Here is a 19,150-nt window from a genome sequence, read left to right on the forward strand (position 1 = left end):
CACTCTGGGCAGCGGGGTGGGTGATCAAAGCCAACGATCCTGAGTTAGGTGTGCATGGGTATGAGCCAGTTCCAACACTGGACCCCACGGCTCCTGAGGAGCTATTGCAGTTCACGAGCTGTAATTGTCATGGAGATTGCAGCAACCGGCGATGCAGCTGCAAGAAGAATGGGGTCACGTGCATCTCGGCCTGTGGAGTCTGTAATGGCATTACATGCAGAAACTGCAGTCATGATGTTGTTGAGTCTGAAGAAGACATAGACAATGACTGTTGAAACTTCTGACATTGTGAATGAGAAATAACTCTTGAGTATTATATATTGTTGCGGAGATGAGGACTGTATTTTTTTGATTGTGTGCTGTATTATTATTATTATTGTTTATTCTGCACCCCCCTACCTCCGGAGCTGTGTAAAGGTGAAAGGGCATCCCATAATTAGTCCACAAGCATACACATCAGCCAAATAATAGAATACCCCTGTTTGATAGTTATCTCTTATTATGTGTTTTTAGAGTAAGGCTGTGTCTCCCATTAATTGAAATACTCCATTGCACCAGTGAAAGAGATAGATTCCCTTCATTCCCACTCCCAACACTTCCATTCCCCCCTTTTCGTCAATTGCAATTCGCATTGCCAACTGCATGTTGGGCGGTTTTCCCTTCATCCGCCATTGACCACGAGGCAGGGTTGGGGAAGAAAGGCGGGTCCCCACCTCGTCAGAGAGGGGAGGAGTGAGCCAGCCCCACTCGACCAACCATGAACAAGGGGTTTGGCTTGAGAGGGCGGGGAGAGAACGTTTGGGGGAGGTTCGAAAAGGTTGAGGGGCGGGGCCTATATAACCCACGGCGGGGGTGTTCCCAGGGGAGATGCACTTTGAGTTGAGACAAGGAGGGACGAAAAAGAGCTGGGTCATCAGAGCAAGAGCGCGTAAGGAGGAGAGAACCCGTCACGCCAGACCCCCCCCACCAGCGCATCGGCTCCACCAAGCAGCTCCGACCCGTGATCCCGCGCACACGACAGGCCCGGTGGCATCAGCGGCCGTCGAGGTCCAGCCCGACGTCCCGTGCGGGATCAAGCTCCAGCCAGCTCCGTGCCGTCCCCCCCCTCCAGCCACACACCTCCTTCCAGCAATCCACTCTGCAATTCCCCGCGTGAGTCAGTGTCTTTGTTTGTTCTGTCCTGGGAATAAGTTAAGTCTGTAGGTAAGCTAATAATTGCACTGTGTCTCTGATTCTTCTGTATATTATTTTATTATCTTTCCTTCTCCTTGGTTACTTTGAGCATGTAAATAGTAGGAATAAATTTAGTAGTATTTCCAACCTTTTTGTCTTCTTCTTCTTCTTCTTCTTCACATCCGTGTCGCCTTTGTCTTTTCCCTATTGACTAGCTGCGGTGCGATCCGGCCAACGTTTGGGTGGAATCGGGTGAGTCGGGATCCTGTAAGTGTAACGGTCGCGGTTGGACCATCCGCTCGGCCCATCATAACATCTAAACCGCGATCAGTAACAATATGTATGTGAAATAAAAGCTACTTTGTGTGTAAATGTAAAAGTGAAAATATAAATGTTAACAATCAACTCAGAATCATGAAAAACCCTTATTTGACCCCTCATAAGTTACTTAAGGGCCGATTTAAAAAAATAGAAATTCTCGAAAATAATTTTTCGGTACCCGAATTCAACAGCTTTTTTTCTGGGTTTCCCACGGGAGTTGAACTTCAACATTTTAACACATGTTATTACACACCTTTACAAACATATTGGTGAAGAAATTTTTTGGTAACAATTTAGTTAACAGATTTGTGAAATATCTCATAAAATGCCCATAAAAAAGAAAGTTGCCATGGAGACGTCAAATTGTGCATCCATTAAGATTAATTGATGATCTTAATCATAGCTCGGGTCATTTGGAAGAAAATTTATTATTTTTCATATAAAAATTGATGATTTTAGAAGCTTGACCTTGAGTTGACCTTTCACCTTTTGACCTCAAAATTAGTTGCTTTTCCAAATCAGTTATGCACTATGCAATTGCTGTTTAATTGCCAGGTTAAACAGATTAAAATTGATGATTTTAGAAGTTTGACCTGGAGTTGACCTTTGACCTCAAAAATAGTTGCTTTTCTAATTCAGTTATGCACTATGCAATCACTGTTTAATTTCCAGGTTAATCAGATTAAAATTGATGATTTTAGAAGTTTGACCTTGAGTGGACCTTTGACCTCAGAAATAGTTCTTTTTCCAATTCAGTTATGCACTGTGCAATCACTGTTTAATTCCCAGGTTAATCAGATGAAAATTGACAATTTTACAGATGAAAATTGATGATTTTAAAAGCTTGCTTGACCTTGAGTTGACCTTTGACCTTTTGACCTCGATAATAATAGATGCTTTCCCAATTCAGTTATGCACTATGCAATTGCTGTTTAACTTACAGGTTAATCAGATGAAAAATTATGAATTTAGAGGTTTGACCTTGAGTTGACCTTTGACCTCAAATATAGTTGCTTTTACAATTCAGTTATGCACTATGCAATCACTGTTTAATTTCCAGGTTAATCAGATGAAAATTGACAATTTTTCAGATGGAAATTGATGATTTTAGAAGCTTGCTTGACCTTGAGTTGACCTTTGACCTTTTAACCTCGAAAATAGATGATTTCCCAATTCAGTGATGCACTATGCAATTCATGTTTAATTCTAAAGTTAATCAAACTAAAATACGCAATTTAACTCCAAACGAACGTGTTTGCTTGCAACAGTTGCCCTTTGTCTGTTTCCTTCCACCTCGTTGTAGTTGTTTTGGTAATCTTATACAATATACTAGTGGGATATGCTTACACAATGCTTACAATGTGTAAGCATTGTGTAAGCAACAACAAATCTTGTTTCGTATGTATACAACAAACAACAACAACAAGCATTTTAAGGCCATTTTCCCTGCTCCATGCTCGCCACCCCTGCATTACGTATTTTGAGCCGGCACCCCTCGGCTCAAAGCTCAATGCTCCCCCAAAGCTCCCTGCTTAACCATAAGAGCGGGGGTTAGCCTTGCGGTCCCCATGACAATCTTCTCCATTTTGCCCTATTTTCTGCATCTCCCCTTGTTAACCCCCTTGCCCGCATTTCTTCTTCCACCACCTTTAGCCAAATCTTTCTCGGTCTTCCCCGTCCTCTACTTCCTTCTACATTAATTTCCATTACTCTTCTCAACCAGTCACTTTCATCCTTCCTCAACACATGACCAAACCATCTCAACCTGTTCCTCTTCACAGCATCAATCACAGGCTCTATTCCCATCATCTTTCGCAATTCATCATTTGTCTTCCTCTCTCTCAACGATACTCCGCACATCCACCGAACCATTCGCATTTCCACCCTTTCCAGCCTTCGTTGCTGCGCTACGTTCATTACCCATGTCTCGCTCCCATAAATCATAACACTTTCGTATGTATGTACATAATAAATAGAAGCTTTATGATTATGGGCAAGCATCACCGACCTGCTGCTAGATATTTCAATTTCAATTTATTTATTTATTTATTTAATGGCCGCGTTTACGGCTTTTATGTAAATTATCTTTTAAGGACATTTTCCGACGGTTCTGTGATATTTTTTCCCCAGTGTACCGGCTTTGATGTCCGTCGGCACACCAAATTTCAGGTTTCTACAACACCCGAAGGTTCCGAACATTAATATCAGTCAGTCAGTGGTTAGAAAGAGCTTTATATATTAGATGATCAGCATTGCAATGGAAACTTGACATCTGTACTGAATAAAACATCCATCAAAGAGTGTCTCATTGTATATTGTTGATAAGCTTTATTGTCTGTTTAATCCAAATCCACCAGAGATTGGTGCAGTAGTCATGTTGAAGCTGTAGCCGAATGTTTCCCTTTTATTAACCTGCCTTTACTGCGACATCTCAATGTCATCCTCCAGCCATGATCGACTGGTTTGGGTGCTTGACAATTGCAATGTCTTGTACTTCAGAGAGTTTGTTCTTTTTTAACACAAGACTGAGACTCATGGAAGATTGTGCTTTCTCACGCTGGCCTGAAATTGAAATATTACATAGTTAGAGGGGGGTGCATAAAAACCACAAAACGTTCCGGGGGGGAGGGAGGAAGGGGCAGTGTGGGGGGAGAGAAGTGGGGTTGTGGTTTTCATTTATTTTTTATTTTTTTTGTATACAGAATCGAGGCTCGTGAAAGAGCTAACATTTATTTCACAAACAAATCAAACAGACAAACAAAATATATAAAAAGAGGGAGCGGAAGACAAGATGGGGAGAGAAGGGGAAGCACACAAACACATTTGAGAGTAGGGAGGTGCGTGGGAGGGAAAGGGCTTGGGGGGGGGGGGGGGGAGGCGTGGGAAGGGGTGGGGGTGGGAGAAGTATAAAACACAAGGACACCAAGGACTTCCAGGACAGAGGTTGGTATTTCAAAAAAGTGGATTTGGGGTGAAATTAGCGGGGGTAGAAAAGATCAAGGTTTTGGATGGGGGAAGATAAGAGATGGTGGTGAACGGCTGTTTTAAAGACCTGGAGGGTGGAGTGGGATTGAAGAGAGTGAGGGAGTTTGTTCCAGAGGTGGGAGAAAAGAGGAATAAAGGAGTGAAGGTGAGCAGAGAGTCTTGATTTTGGCAGTTTAACCATAAGAGGGTTGCAGGCAGATCTTGTGCGACCTGTAGGAATATTTGGGGGACAGAGCCCAGAGAGAGCTGGTGGGGCAAGGAGAGGAGTCGGTAGAAGCCGGAAAGACCACCAACCTGCCTGTGGTGAGTGAGTGAAAGGCCCTTGGAGTTAGCTTCATCAAGGGGTTCCAATGATTCTGAACGCTTTGGTTTCAACAGCGTGAAGACGAGCTAAGTATGAGGCAGGAGCACCAGCCCAGAGGGGAGAGCAGTATTCCATTGAGCTGCAGATGAAAGCCTTGTATGTGGTGAGGAGCTCAGGTGTGCCAAGGAAGGACTTCGCACGACGGAGGATGCCCAGTCGGCGACTGGCTTTGGAGGCCAGATTTGAAATGTGGTTTTCCCAGGAAAGATCATGGCAGATAGTGAGACCCAAAAGCTTGAGTGACAGAACTTCTTGGAGAGGATTATTCAGAAAGTGGATGGGAGGGTGATGTGGATTTATACTCTATAGTTACGTAAATACTCTTTTTTAAAACAAGATGGCAATGCACCACCACGCCAGGCCATCCTCCATCCACACCTGTTATAGGATAATATGTGCTTTCAGTGTTTGTTCATTCCTCACCAGTCACCTGACAACCATCTTCAACCTCCTTCACACCCACACCCCCAAACTCGAATAATGCGACTGTGTTGCCAATATGCCTCCACGTAGTCCCTGCCCGTTCAACGGGTAGATGGCCTTGTTCACTGTCCTAAAAATAATCAAGTTTTGATTTAAATCCCTTCAGCTGTTCTCAAGTATCACATTTTTTACCAGACATGACAAGTTTCCCATCGATCGGTGAAGCGGTTTCGGAGAGGGTTTATTTTTAAATGTCGGCTTACAAGCTAATATGGCTGCCAAACCACATGATATATTACATAAAAAATGTATGGGTAGGGGATCACTTTTGTGAAGTTTCATGTTGATCGGATAAGGTTGGTTTTTCTATCCAAAATGGCTGCCAAACCACATGATAAAACTAAATGCAGTAATGGTGGTAGATAACATTTGTAAAGTTTTGCATTGATAGAGTAAGCGGTTTCTGATATATAATTATTTAATATTTTCCTTCAATCTAATATGGCTGACACACCATGTGACCAATGACGTTTTTGTGATCAACTTTTAATTGCCATACCTAGTCCATGACACACACAATGTTTCGAGATGAATGCTTTGGTGGTTTGGGAGATGTTTTTTTAAAATGTTTTAGGTTAAATCCAATATGGCTGCCAAACTATGTGACCTATGATGTCATAAATGTGCTCACCATGTACGATCAATGTGCACACTAGAAATAGCTGTATAATTAGCACTGCCAGCGGGTTTCGTCCTGATGGTATATTGCCGAACATTCCTGGCCTGTGAGGTCAAAAGTCGTCATCCATGCAAACGATTCCATAATCAGTAACATTGGCTAAAAGTTGGGAAAAACCACCAAGGACATCATGCAATTGCCACTGAGCAGACAACTGACCTCAGACAAAATACCAGACTTTGCAACTATCATAACAGATACACCCAACACAATCACCGTCATGTCTCACACTGTGACTGTGCATACAGTTACTTATTGCAATGTCCTCAGGTAGGCTTCTGATTATTGTGAAGTTAAAACAGCATGACCTTCCCTACATGGTGAGCACCAAGGCTGCAGTCAAAAAGGGCATTGCAGACATGATCGTGGTCTGTAAAGAACCTCAGCCTCATTACATGTGCTATATGTGTATTGAAGGTGTCAGAGGTTGGGAAGGGGAGCGGGGATCTTTCTGCCACTCCAGTGAGAAATAATGGACAAAGCAAGGTGAAAATGAGTTCGTATTTGGTTTTCCATTTCATTACGATTGTACCATATCCTGATGCTGTGTGGCCTCTGCTTCCCCTTCCCCACTGACCTCTGGTAGCTTGCAACCGTTCCTGCGTTTTTGCCTGAGGAAGTAATGCTGAAATCCATATATCTGGGTTCTTCCCAACATCTTTCTAGGGCTAGGAGCTAGGGATAGGAGTTAGGGCTAGGAGTTAAGGGAAGGAGCTAGGGCAAGGAGTTAGGGCTAGGAGTTAAGGGAAGGAGCTCGGGCTAGAAGTTAGGGCTAGGAGTTAAGGGAAGGAGCTAGGGCTAGGAGTTAGGGTTAGGAGTTAGGGCTAGGACTTAAGGGAAAGAGCTAGGGCAAGGAGTTAGGGCTAGGAGTTAAGGGAAGGAGCTAGGGCTAGAAGTTAGGGCTAGGAGTTAAGGGAAGGAGCTAGGGCTAGGAGTTAGGGCTAGGAGTTAAGGGAAGGAGCTAGGGCTAGGAGTTAGGGCTAGGAGTTAAGGGAATGAGTTAGGGTTAGGAGTTAAGGGAATGAGCTCGGGCTAGAAGTTAGGGCCAAGAGTTAAGGGAAGGAGCTAGGGCTAGAAGTTAGGGCTAGGAGTTAAGGGAATGAGCTATGGCTAGGAGTTAGGGTTAGAAGTTAAGGGAATGAGCTAGGGCTAGGAGCTAGGGCTAGAAGTTAGGGCTAAGAGTTAAGGGAATGAGCTAGGGCTAGGAGTTAGGGTTAGAAGTTAAGGGAATGAGCTAGGGCTAGGAGCTAGGGCTAGAAGTTAGGGCTAAGAGTTAAGGGAAGGAGCTAGGGCTAGAAGTTAGGGCTAAGAGTTAAGGGAATGAGCTAGGGCTAGGAGTTAGGGTTAGAAGTTAAGGGAATGAGCTAGGGCTAGGAGCTAGGGCTAGAAGTTAGGGCTAAGAGTTAAGGGAAGGAGCTAGGGCTAGAAGTTAGGGCTAGGAGTTAAGGGAATGAGCTAGGGCTAGGAGCTAGGGCTAGAAGTTAGGGCTAAGAGTTAAGGGAAGGAGCTAGGGCTAGAAGTTAGGGCTAGGAGTTAAGGGAATGAGCTAGGGCTAGGAGTTAGGGTTAGAAGTTAAGGGAATGAGCTAGGGCTAGGAGCTAGGGCTAGAAGTTAGGGCTAAGAGTTAAGGGAATGAGCTAGGGCTAGGAGTTAGGGTTAGAAGTTAAGGGAATGAGCTAGGGCTAGGAGCTAGGGCTAGAAGTTAGGGCTAAGAGTTAAGGGAAGGAGCTAGGGCTAGAAGTTAGGGCTAAGAGTTAAGGGAATGAGCTAGGGCTAGGAGTTAGGGTTAGAAGTTAAGGGAATGAGCTAGGGCTAGGAGCTAGGGCTAGGAGTTAGGGCTAAGAGTTAAGGGAATGAGCTAGGGCTAGGAGTTAGGGTTAGAAGTTAAGGGAATGAGCTAGGGCTAGGAGCTAGGGCTAGAAGTTAGGGCTAAGAGTTAAGGGAAGGAGCTAGGGCTAGGAGTTATGGATCTTTGTTTCTTTCACATTTCTTTCTACTTTTTCATATTTCTCCTTATTCATTCTAAATCTTGCTTGTTCTTTATTTTTCTCTTCATATATCTGTCCAAGGAGAAGTGAATTCTTGCAGAGGTTTTTCTGGAAGGCTCACTTGGCTGCACCTGGATGGGTTTGAGGGTTGTGGAGTAGCGGCTGAAACATGAATCCTATCCAGGTTCCTCCTAATGACTCCATCTTTGCTTATTCAGGTTCCTTCTGATGACTCCAATGTAGTATTTGGTTTTCCATTTCATTACTACAAAGATTGGTAGCATGAGTTACTCCCTTCTCTCGAAGGGTTAACATCCGAAACGTCAGCTTCTCCTTGCTTCCCACAGCGGTTAGCATACCTCAATCAATGTTCTGTTGATTCCATCCATTGTTCTACCTGTCTGCCGATGCAGCATCACACTAGATTTCACGAGCAGGACTAGTTATTCATTCTATAAACATTTTCCATTTGAGCCCCACTGACGTTCATCAGCGCAGAATGGATTTCCCTTTCACAGGTTCAGCTGGCACACGTTGCAATGAGGTGGTACCTAGAAGTTGCAGCTCGTATCTGGAATAGTGAGCAGGTAGGTTGGTTGATGCAGCGGTTAGCAGTGAAGCAAGAAACACTGTTTTCTATCAGTGAATAGTTCTGTCTTTCATAGATGGCAAGTGAGAGCTTGAACTGAAAGATATTTACAGTGGCTTCAGAAAGTAATCACACCCCTTGACCTTCTTTCATATTTTGTTGTGTTACAGCCTGAATTTAAAATGGATTAAATTGAGATTATTTTTTTTGTCACTGATCTACACATGATACTCCATAATGTGAAAGTGAAAATGTTGTTTAGAATTTTTTATCAAATTAATTAAAAATGAAAATCTGAATCTTGAGGCAATAAGTATTCAGCCCCTTTGCTGTAACACTCAAAATTTGGCTCAGGTGCATCCAATTGAATTTGATCATGCTTGAAAATATGGCGAAAACGTGATGGAGCCCTTCTATTTGATGGTCCGCAGGATCGCTCGGTCTTAAAATTTTCGATAGTGGATTCGAGGGCCTCCCAAGGGATCAGGGTCTCTCTTTTCTCCCAAATCAGCGGAGGTCTGAACTCCGACCTCAAGAGATGACCGCCCACTCAGGGTTATTTAGTGTCAAATGGTATGCTTGGTGCTTCCCAATGGTAGTCAGGGCAGAAATCTGTACACGATGCCGGCAATAACTCGCCTACTATTTGCGAAAGACGCCGTGGGACCTTTAACATCAACAGACTATAACGCTAGCAGTCGGGACACTCAGCTTACTGGATGGTGTAACACCGTACCTTGCGAAACATCAATACGACTTTTTTTCGTCAGGTCAGGAAGTGAACCCAAAGCAGATAGCTCAGAGGTCGGTGTACTACCTCCACTACCTGTCGGACTTCATCATCGACCTTTTGTACTATTTCATGAAAGAACGGGAGAGGTTGAAGGTTGACATTTTTATCCTTGGCACAGATTTTATTTGTGAATAACACGTCAAGCTGGAAGATGACTTCCTGGTTGTGTGACAAGAAAGCCACGACATTTAGACGAGACCAGCTGCCACTCACATGCTTCCTCGGAGCACAACCAACGTTACCTCATATCATGTGTCAGCACAGGAGAATGTTGCCAAAAACAAGATGGTTTGTCTTTCACCAAACGCATCCGCTCATCGTTCTGATCAGTTAACAGAGCTGAATGTGGAACACCATTTATAAATCACTGTTAAATCTTGTGACCATCACATGAGCTGGAGAAAGGGGTTAGACCTGGGACGTGGGTTAAAAAATAAATAAATAAATAAAATAAATCCCATCCCTCCCCCTCCCCCCCCTCTCCTCCCCTCTCCTGCCCGCCCCCTCCCCCCTCTTCTCCCTCACGTTTATACACGGAATGCCGGGTACTTCCCCCCCCCTCTTCTCCCCTCCCCCCCTCTCCTCCCCTCCCCCCCGTTCCCCTCCCCTCCTCTTCCCCCTCCCCTCCCCTCCCCCGCCCGGCAATGCCGGGTACCTCTGCTATTTATTTAATAAAATAAATAAATAAATAAATAAATAATGCACTGTAGAAGAATGTCCACAAATAAATCATGAAGGTTGTGCAAGTCTCTAATGATTCACCTGCCAGAGTCATTAGAATCATGGAAAATAAAGAACACTATCCGCTTGTCTTCACATTCTCTATCATCGGTTGTTATTAAAACAGCGATTGATGTACTTTTGACCATGGGATTGGTTATGTTTAATCAACGAACCGAAACCAAAACCAACAGTGGCCAAAAAGGAGTTCGTTCGTTCGCACGAGTCTTAAATCAACCGTGGAGTGGAATTCTCTGCGGCAGTAAAACAGGTTCGTTCACCCTCTTTTGGGGAACTAGGGATTCGTAAACCTCCCCCTTTCAAAATCCGCCCACAGAGTTTATCTTTAAAGGGCCGTTGTTGCTAGCGTCAGCTGCTTCGCTTAGCAACACCACCCTGCTCGTGCTCATTGGACAAAAGGCACCCCACCCACGCGCCACGACGGACCAATCAGGAAGAGGCTGCGTGGCAGGGGAAGGCGTGTCCATTCTCAGCAGCAACGAATCGACATCGAAATGACTTTTTTCGCCACCTTGCACCTTTATCTGACAACGGTTATTTAAATTGTAAAAGGAAAGCTTTCCAGCACAATTAGCATTTAAACATCGAGTTGGGCTAGAGATAGGGAGACTGCCAGATAGGGAAACCAGTAAAACGTTACTTGTCCCTTTGTCCTCCATGACGGAGAATTAGACAATAGTTAGCCAAAGTTCCGCTTCTTACACGGTAGGTTCACCATTTCGAGATATGGCATCACATTCTCTACAAACATCTGTCTTCTACCCGACTCCTCTCCGGCCTTGCTCCCCCAGCTCTCTGTGCTTTGTCCCCCAAATATTCCTACAGGTCGCACAAGATCTGCCTGCAACCCTCGTATGGTTAAACTGCCAAAATCACGACTCTCTGCTCACCTTCACACCTCTGAAACAAACTCCCTCACTCTCTTCAATCCCACTCCACCCTCCAGGTCTTTAAAACAGCTGTTCACCACCATCTATCTTCCCCCGACCAAAACCTTGATTTTTTTTCTACCCCCGCTAATTTCACCACAGATCCACTTTTGAAATACCAACTTTTTCCTGGAAGTCCTTGTAGTATCCTTGTGTTTTATACTTCTCCCACCTCCCCCCAGATCTCCCTGCTCTCAAATGTGGTTGTGCTTCCCTTTCTCTTCCTATCTTGTCTACTGCTACCCTTGTTTGTGTGATAAATGTTCGCTCTTTCACTAGCCTCGATCCTGTATACAAAAAATAAATATATATATTTGGGGGGGGGGGGGGGGGGGGGGGAAGAGGGGAAACCCCAAAAACACTAATTACATATGCAGATATTTAGCGCCTACCTTGTCCCGATGTCCCTTATAGCCAGCTCTCCCAAATCAAAATCTCTCCACCCAAACGATGCAAGATTGTGTCTACTCTACTCTGTCTACTGATTGTCTATCGATTTCAAAGTCCAAGTCCTGTTTTCCCTTTGGTTTGAGGTGGGACAGAGATCGAGAGTATGTGTGTACATGTGGGGAAGTACACATCTGTGGGTTTTGAATGGAGGGAGAGGAATAGGGCAAGAGTGAAGGTGTGTCTGTTCGCATGATAATGTAAAGCGCCATGAGGGTAGTTTACTCTGCTTGATGGGGCTATAAGATTATTATTATTATTATTATTATTACTCACCATACAAACCAAACAGGGTGAAAAATCATATTTAATTGGAGAAATCAAAAAAAGGCAACAAACGCCACAAAGTCAAAATACCCACATGGAAAACCCAATGCCATCACAAGACAGCTGATCAAGCACATTCTAAACCAAAAACTAAATAAATACGGGATATTAAACCAACACCAAAGAACAATTCCTACAAACTCGGGTAAAAATCTACAGGAAAAGGTGAGCATGTTAAAGAGCTGTTAAAATGTGGGCAGAAAGGGAAGTTGCTTCACCCATCTTTTAGGAACGATCAATAACATAAGCCATAAAGATGACATCAGGCTTTGCTGGGACCAGGGGATGACCAGGTTTCACGATCTCAAAGCCCAGATACGAAAACACGCGCAGCATGGAGGCTGTGGGGGTGGGAGGGGAGCAGGGGGGGGGGGGGGGGGGGCATGGACAAGATCACCTTCAACCAGCATGTAACGAACGAATGATGACAAACATGAACAGGGAGGAGATTACCTGTGACCTGCCTACCTCGATCAAGACGATTTTTGTAGAAGCAAACAATGACGTAGTCAACCAAAAGTTTTTCCTCTGCATATTCCAGCAAGCTTGTGAGGCTGTGGGGAAGAGGACGTCAATAAAAAGCCATAAAAACCTCCCACAAAAGGCAAAGCTAACAGAACACGAGGTTCGAGTACCTCTCCTTGCTGCCTTCAGGAAGCGTCCCCGAGGGAACCTCAATGAACAGGTTGGAACCACGAAGCACAGCATCCCACTGCACTAACCAGGTACTCGTGAGTTTCATGCAGAAGTGCAGGATGTTAGGCTTCCCACCTCCAGAAGAATCTTCAGTTACAATTAGGCGGCTATCCTGGAAGGTTACGCGTGGGGAGGAAGAAGAAGCCGCGAATGTCAAATCAAGGGTATAACTTACAACCACCCACCCAAACGAGACAACATGAGTCCTTTGAGATTGGTGAAAGAACCAGAAAAATTAAATACTTTAAACGGCATTGGAGGTAAATCGAAACAAGACAATGAAGTTCAAGAGAAAAAAGGACTCACAGAAGCGAGTGGAACCAAAAGATCACGATCCCATTGGCCATTCCCCCCCCCATCCGGGATCCTCAAAGATGGGTGAGGGGCATCAGGAACACCACAAGGTACCTGGACCCATGTGGTAGGAAAACTGGGGAACCACCAGACTGTGGGAGAAACAGCATCGATCAAATAAGGCACAGAAATAAATTAAATAAATAATAACAAATAAATAATAAATTAAATTAATAATAAATTAAATAAATAATAACAAATAAATAATAAAATAATATCGACAAATAACAGGAAACAAGATGGTGATACCATGGAAAGTGAATAAATAAAACGTGTCGAACTTACCTCACGTTATTAGATTCCGTAAACATTTTCAACATCGGTTTGTTTCCTTTTTTTTCTCTGGAAAAACAGTGACTGTTGAGTATACGCTGGAGCGAGGTTTTTACCATTCGGCTTCAGCGACCACCTCACAAAAACCTCCCGAGCTCCTCGAAACTCGTGACCAGCACGTATAACCTCCTGCAGCAAACAACTCCGATTGAACAATGGTCGGAATGACGCAAGCGCTTCGCGCGCCTCTTATAAGGGCCGCGTTGCATGATGGGATTACGTATTTTTAGGAACATAAATCTTTTGAAATTTCTGATTAACTACAGGAGGTTAATATTTACACAGGACTATAATTTTGTTACGCTTCCCTACGGTATAAAATTTCGCTTTGATTAAAAAGGTTACGAAACAATGAAGTGACATCATGGAATATAAGCCGATGGCTTTTTTCATTGGAACGCTATTTATTATTTATATTTGTGCTCAGGTGGTTTGATATGGTCCCTTTCATTATCACCTTTTATCCCTAAATTATTCCCGTGTTTAATTTGTTCGTGGCGATACTTGATTTACATTTGTGAATTGCGCTTCCCCGAAATTGGTCTTTATGGGGCCTTATGTTAGGGCCCACCTGATGGTGCTAGTGATAGTGATGAAGTTGTACGGCTGCTTGGATTGGGCCTGGGGGTCTTCTTTATATTGATGTTGTTCCTCCTCCTTTATTTTTTTTACAATGATCCTCCATTTCATTCAACCCCGTGCTTTTCATTGCCATTTTAATGGAAGGCTGAGAAAAATTTCCCAAAAAACAACAACAACAAGAAATCAATAGCAAGGCGTGACAAATCGACCGCCGGAAACTGTTTCTGTACATCGGCTATCATTATGGGCTTTTCATTGCCATTTTAATGGAGGGCTGAGAAAAATTTCCCAAAAAACAACAACAACAACAAGAAATCAATAGCAAGGCGTGACAGATCGACCGCCGAAAACTGTTTCTGCACATCGGCTATCATTATGGGCGATGTTGGTGCGTTTAAGGTTTCCGGGTCTCGAAGGTAGGCCAAGGTCGTGGTTCTGGACATCACTTAATATAATCTACTTTTTCAGGAATAGATGTAATGAAGCCTCCATGTTATTCCCTTTGATATTATTGAAGGCCTATGCTAATCTAGCTGTTACCGCTCTAAACTGTCACCCTGGTATAATCGCGTGCAGCTCGTTTCATCAGATCAATGTAATGTGTATGTTGTCCATCGGTAGGACATTAAGCCGGATGACTACTGTCATCACTCGTTGATCGTCACCTTGCAAAATCATCACACTATTTCATCACGGATTGCACAAGTAAATAATTTAAATGTCTCTGGCCTCCTTTGGTGTCTCCACTTGGCTCCCTTCCCACGCCAATCCTCATATTCCCACCCAGATCACGCTCGTCAACATCCCCAGAAAATTCGAATCGATCCCCTCCTCCTATATAGATTATAGTATATGTTACCCTAATGGCTCTCCGCCCTCATTCCACCCCCAACCACCATTATCGTCTATACCCTTCCACTCATATCTCCCACCCCACCTCCAACTACCCTTCTCTACCTCTACCTTTCACTATCCTCCCCCCTCCAACCTCCCTTCTCTCCCCTCCAACTACCCTTCCCTCCACTCCAACTACCCCTCTCCTCCTCTCCCCTATAGCTACCCCTTGCCCCCACCCCCTCCAGCTACCCTTCCCTCCCCTCCAACGACCCTTCCCTCCCCTCCAGCTACCCTCCCCTCCAACGACCCTTCCCTCCCCTCAAACTACCCTTCTCCTCCTTTCCCCTATAGCTACCCTTGCCCCCACCCCCTTCAACTACCCTGCCCTCCCCTCCCCCTCAAACTACTCTCCCCCCCAACTACCCTTCCCTCCCCTCCAACTTCCCTTCTCCCCCCCCTCCAGCTACCCTTCCCTTCCCTCCAACTACCCTTCTGTCCCCTCCAACTACCCTTCTCTCCTCTCCAACTACCCTTCTCTCGCCTCCAACTATCCTTATCCCCCTCTCCCCTATAGCTACCCTTTGCCCCCACCCCCTTCAACTACCCTTCTCTCCCCTTCCCCTCCAACTACTCTTCACTCCCCTCCAACTACCCTTCTCTCCCCTCCAACGTCCAACTACCGTCGCTCACTTTATATCATTCCTAATGGTTCATTTAATCGAATTGGTTTTGTCCACTATGAAATAAACCCATCTCAAACGAACCCAATAAGTTATATGTCCAGTTGTTTGAATCCCAGCTGTCCTTCGTGAAGAGTAGGCGAGCTATCGCTGGCATCCTGAACAAATTCCAAATTCCTGCCCTGACTTCCTGTGTCGGAGTGGCGACCCATCCACACCCAAGCCATAAAAACTCCTTTGGCAGCACCGACGCCCTGTACAGAGCATGGTTCACGATCCAGATGTGTATTCTTTAATGGTGTGCATCATGTGGGCTGCCACTGCAGCTTAGACCATTTATTCCTTCTTTATATATGTACTCTTCAAAATGAATCGAGCAACAAATCTTTTGAGGGTTTTATTGCTTTATTGTAAATTTGAACCGGTTCAGATGATATAGTCAGGTTCACTCTGTTTTTTCGTTCAAAATTTTGGTAGATTAGCAAAACTATACATTTTTGGAATATTCAGAGCATGAGGAATCCAAAAATTAATGTTTACATTTGCGTAGACACCTTTGCGAAAATGACACTCAGGACAGTGATGAAGATCTGTAAAAGCATATTCCTGAACGGTATAGACCTCGTAGATCCTGTGTATAGGACTTATAGTTCAATCTGATACTACCTATAACTTCCTATAACAACCTATAACTTCAAAGGACTTGCAATATCATGTATTATGTAATACAGTTATATCACAAATATAAAGACAATGGTTTTCAATTACCTTTGTTTGCTGCTTTTCTATAATCCTGAGCACTATTTTGAGGCCTTTATTGGATTCCTTGACCCAGAAAACATAGGATTAGCATATTTAATTAAGTCTCTAGGTTGACTAGAAGCCGAGATCGCGCAAAATATGTATTTTATGGCGGCCATTTTCAAAATCCAAAATGGCGGCCAAGCAGGTGTCTGTGCAAATGCCAACATTGATTTTCAGATTCTCCATGCTCTGAAGATTCCAAAAATGTACAGGTTTGCTAATCCCAAAATTTTGAACGAAATTATATTTGTTAACATAGTGAACCTGACTATCTTCATCACTGTCCTGAGTGTCATTTTCGCAAAGGTGTCTACGCAAATGTAAACATTAATTTTTGGATTCCTCATGCTCTGAATATTCCAAAAATGTATAGTTTTGCTAATCTACCAAAATTTTGAACGAAATTATATTTGTTAACATAGTGAACCTGACTAATTGTTGAAGAGGACCAGCACGTTGATCTGTGCACTCCATGAACAAATGCGATGTCAGTGAAAGCCAAAGTTAAGTTGTTATGAGAAAGTTTCGTGGCGATCTGAAATGAGCGTGAAAATTGGGAATGGTGCCAGTCCACAAATTACAATTACTGCTAATTATACATTGATGGAAATGACTTTGATATAATGTGTGACCACCATTCACCACAATACAAGCTTGTACACGTATTGTCATCGACCAGGTCAGACGATCCAGCTCTTGGTGTTGGACGTTGCGCCATTCCTCAACAAGGACCACTTTCAGCTCATCAAGAGACGATGTGACCATAGGATGTCCAATTAGATTCAAGTCTCGAGATGGTGAAGGCCTGAATTTGCGAGTGACGTGGTCCTAGCTGTCCACGGTGTGGATGGGTGTTGTCATCCATAAAGATCAAGTTGGGAGGTCACAGTGCCGGTGCGACCTCCCAACAGTCTCCCTATCTGTAACCCAGGATTTTGGCCACAGCTCACCTAGCTCACCTAGCTCACCTACTCTTCGCGAAAGTTCTGTCACCCACTGCATGTTGTGCTGGCGATGGCATTCTGTTATAGATGGATGTGGAACAGTTGTATTCTGAACCTCATACCACTGGCATCAAGCTTGTTTTAAACTGTCTGGGTCAACATTTTATGGCTGATTGCTCTTTGCAGGTCTTTCTGTGGAGATGATGCTTTTGAAAAGCGGTTCCTTCGATCAAGGGGTGACAATATGTCGATCTTCATGAGGGGTTGTAACCCTCGGGCAACTTGAATGATATCTCTCTGTGAACTGTTTGGTTTGACGGTACATTTCCAGGGCCCAAGAAACGACACTGCAATAAATCCCACCATAAACCATCCTGATGGCGTGAGTCCTCATTTGGTGTTGAATGACATCTTGAATTGTTGAACTGGATCGAGGTCACGTGGGTGGCCAATGTAAATCGGGTATTGACATGGGTCGTGCGCAGGCATGTACGGTACAGTGCGTAGATGCTCTCGGTGACGTGATAGGCACGTGAATTCCCTCTAGGCTCTTGAGGTCAATGCAGGTGAGGATAATTGAAACATGATGTTGTAACATGACTATTCATGACTTGATATGTCTCTTCAACGGCTACCATTTGCACACACATGACGGCACGGCGCATTTGCACACATCTGGATCTTTGGAGTATTTAAGGGTCTTCGGGGTATTTTGTGTGTTTGGGGTAATTTTGGGTCCACTGGGTCCTCAGGGTTTTTAAGGGGCTCTGGGGTCTTTTTGGTCTTTTGGATTGTTTGGGTCTTTGGGGTTTCTTAATACAGTAGTGTATCGTTTCAGTAGTATCGTTTTCGTAATAGTAATAATAATCATATAGTAAACATGACCATAACACTTTAATCCCAATGTCGTGAATACAAAGTTAATGGATCGAAGCGGTGTATGGTTCATGATTCAATGATAAGCGGTGTACGGTACTAACAATAGCGGAAGTAAGGAATTCGCCTCAGTTTTTTGATAGCATGTTATTAACCCAATGCTTGTGAGGTATATAGATTACAGTAGATCTTCCCTCAGTTCGTTAAGTAAAACCTACCTCACGGATGTTGGGATTCCTTCATATTTCTTTGTTTAATGTTATCAACAGCATTAGCGACTGTTTAAAAGTATAATATACTAGTATAAAGCCCGTCAAAAATGACGGGTTGGAACAGTTTTTGACGGGACAGCCATGTGAGCATGCCAAAGTCTGAAGTCTGGGCCTAGTGTCAGTGCTTATATCATTTTTATTTATTAGACATTGTACAGACGTAAATGAACACTCGTTTTACTCTGCGCGCATTGCACATCATCTGCAGCAAATTTCACATCCCTGTGCCCTCTATTTATTGTGATTAAAAAAAAAAAATACCGCTTTGCACACCGAACTTGAGGCTCAGTTTGCAAGCCACTGTCTACAATTCCAATGTAAGAGGCATAATTACTCTTCTTTTGGGTCTTCAGAGTCCTTGGGCTCTTTTGGGTCCTTGGGGTCTTTTGGATCTTCAGTGTCTTCAGCGTCTTTTGGGTCTTCTGGTTCATCAGTGTCTTTTGGGTCATTTGAGTCTTTTGGGTCCTCTCGGTCTTTTGAGTCATTCGAGTATTTTGGGTCCTCATTCTGGATCTTTGGGGTATTTAAGGGTCTTCGGGATATTTTGTGTCTTTGGGATAATTTTGGGTCCACTGGGTCCTCGTGGTTTTTAAGGGGCTCCGAGGTCTTTTCGGTCGTTTGGATTGTTTGGGTCTTTGGGGTCTTTAAGGGTCTACAGGGTATTTTGGGTCTTTGGGGTCTTTTCGGGTTTTTTTTGGGTCACCGGTGTCTTCGACGTATTTTGGGTCTTCTGGTTCATCGGTGTATTTTGGGTCATTTGAGTCTTTTGGGTCTTCTAGGTATTTTGAGTCATTCGAGTATTTTGGGTCCTCAATCTGGATCTTTGGAGTATTTAAGGGTCTTTGGGGTATTTTGTATCTTAGGGGTAATTTGGGGTCCACTGGGTCCTCAGGGTTTTTAAGGGGCTCTGGGGTCTTTTTGGTCTTTTGGATTGTTTGGGTCTTTGGGGTCTT

General features: G+C 43.9%; 2 protein-coding genes across 2 annotated transcripts in view; one reads left to right on the forward strand and one right to left on the reverse strand.

The window, feature by feature from the left end:
• Positions 1-11,781: 11,781 nt before the first annotated feature.
• On the reverse strand, positions 11,782-12,961 carry LOC137422336 (ornithine decarboxylase antizyme 2). The gene is given in 5 exon segments (XM_068109088.2): positions 11,782-12,160; positions 12,288-12,373; positions 12,455-12,627; positions 12,822-12,905; positions 12,907-12,961. Coding segments are annotated over 5 exon segments (486 nt in total). The 5' UTR covers positions 12,934-12,961; the 3' UTR covers positions 11,782-12,044.
• A 1,008-nt stretch (positions 12,962-13,969) lies between these two features.
• The window catches only part of DCTN6 (dynactin subunit 6), a 40,240-nt gene continuing 35,059 nt past the window's right edge, over positions 13,970-19,150 (forward strand). The window contains exon 1 of the mRNA XM_068107713.2: positions 13,970-14,200. Within this exon, the coding sequence (XP_067963814.1) occupies positions 14,160-14,200 (41 nt within the window). The 5' untranslated portion in view covers positions 13,970-14,159. The remainder of the gene's footprint in view (positions 14,201-19,150) is intronic.

The sequence above is a fragment of the Myxine glutinosa genome, chromosome 2 (genome assembly GCF_964187855.1).
Source record: "Myxine glutinosa chromosome 2, kmMyxGlut1.1, whole genome shotgun sequence".
In the NCBI taxonomy this organism is placed as follows: domain Eukaryota; kingdom Metazoa; phylum Chordata; class Myxini; order Myxiniformes; family Myxinidae; genus Myxine; species Myxine glutinosa.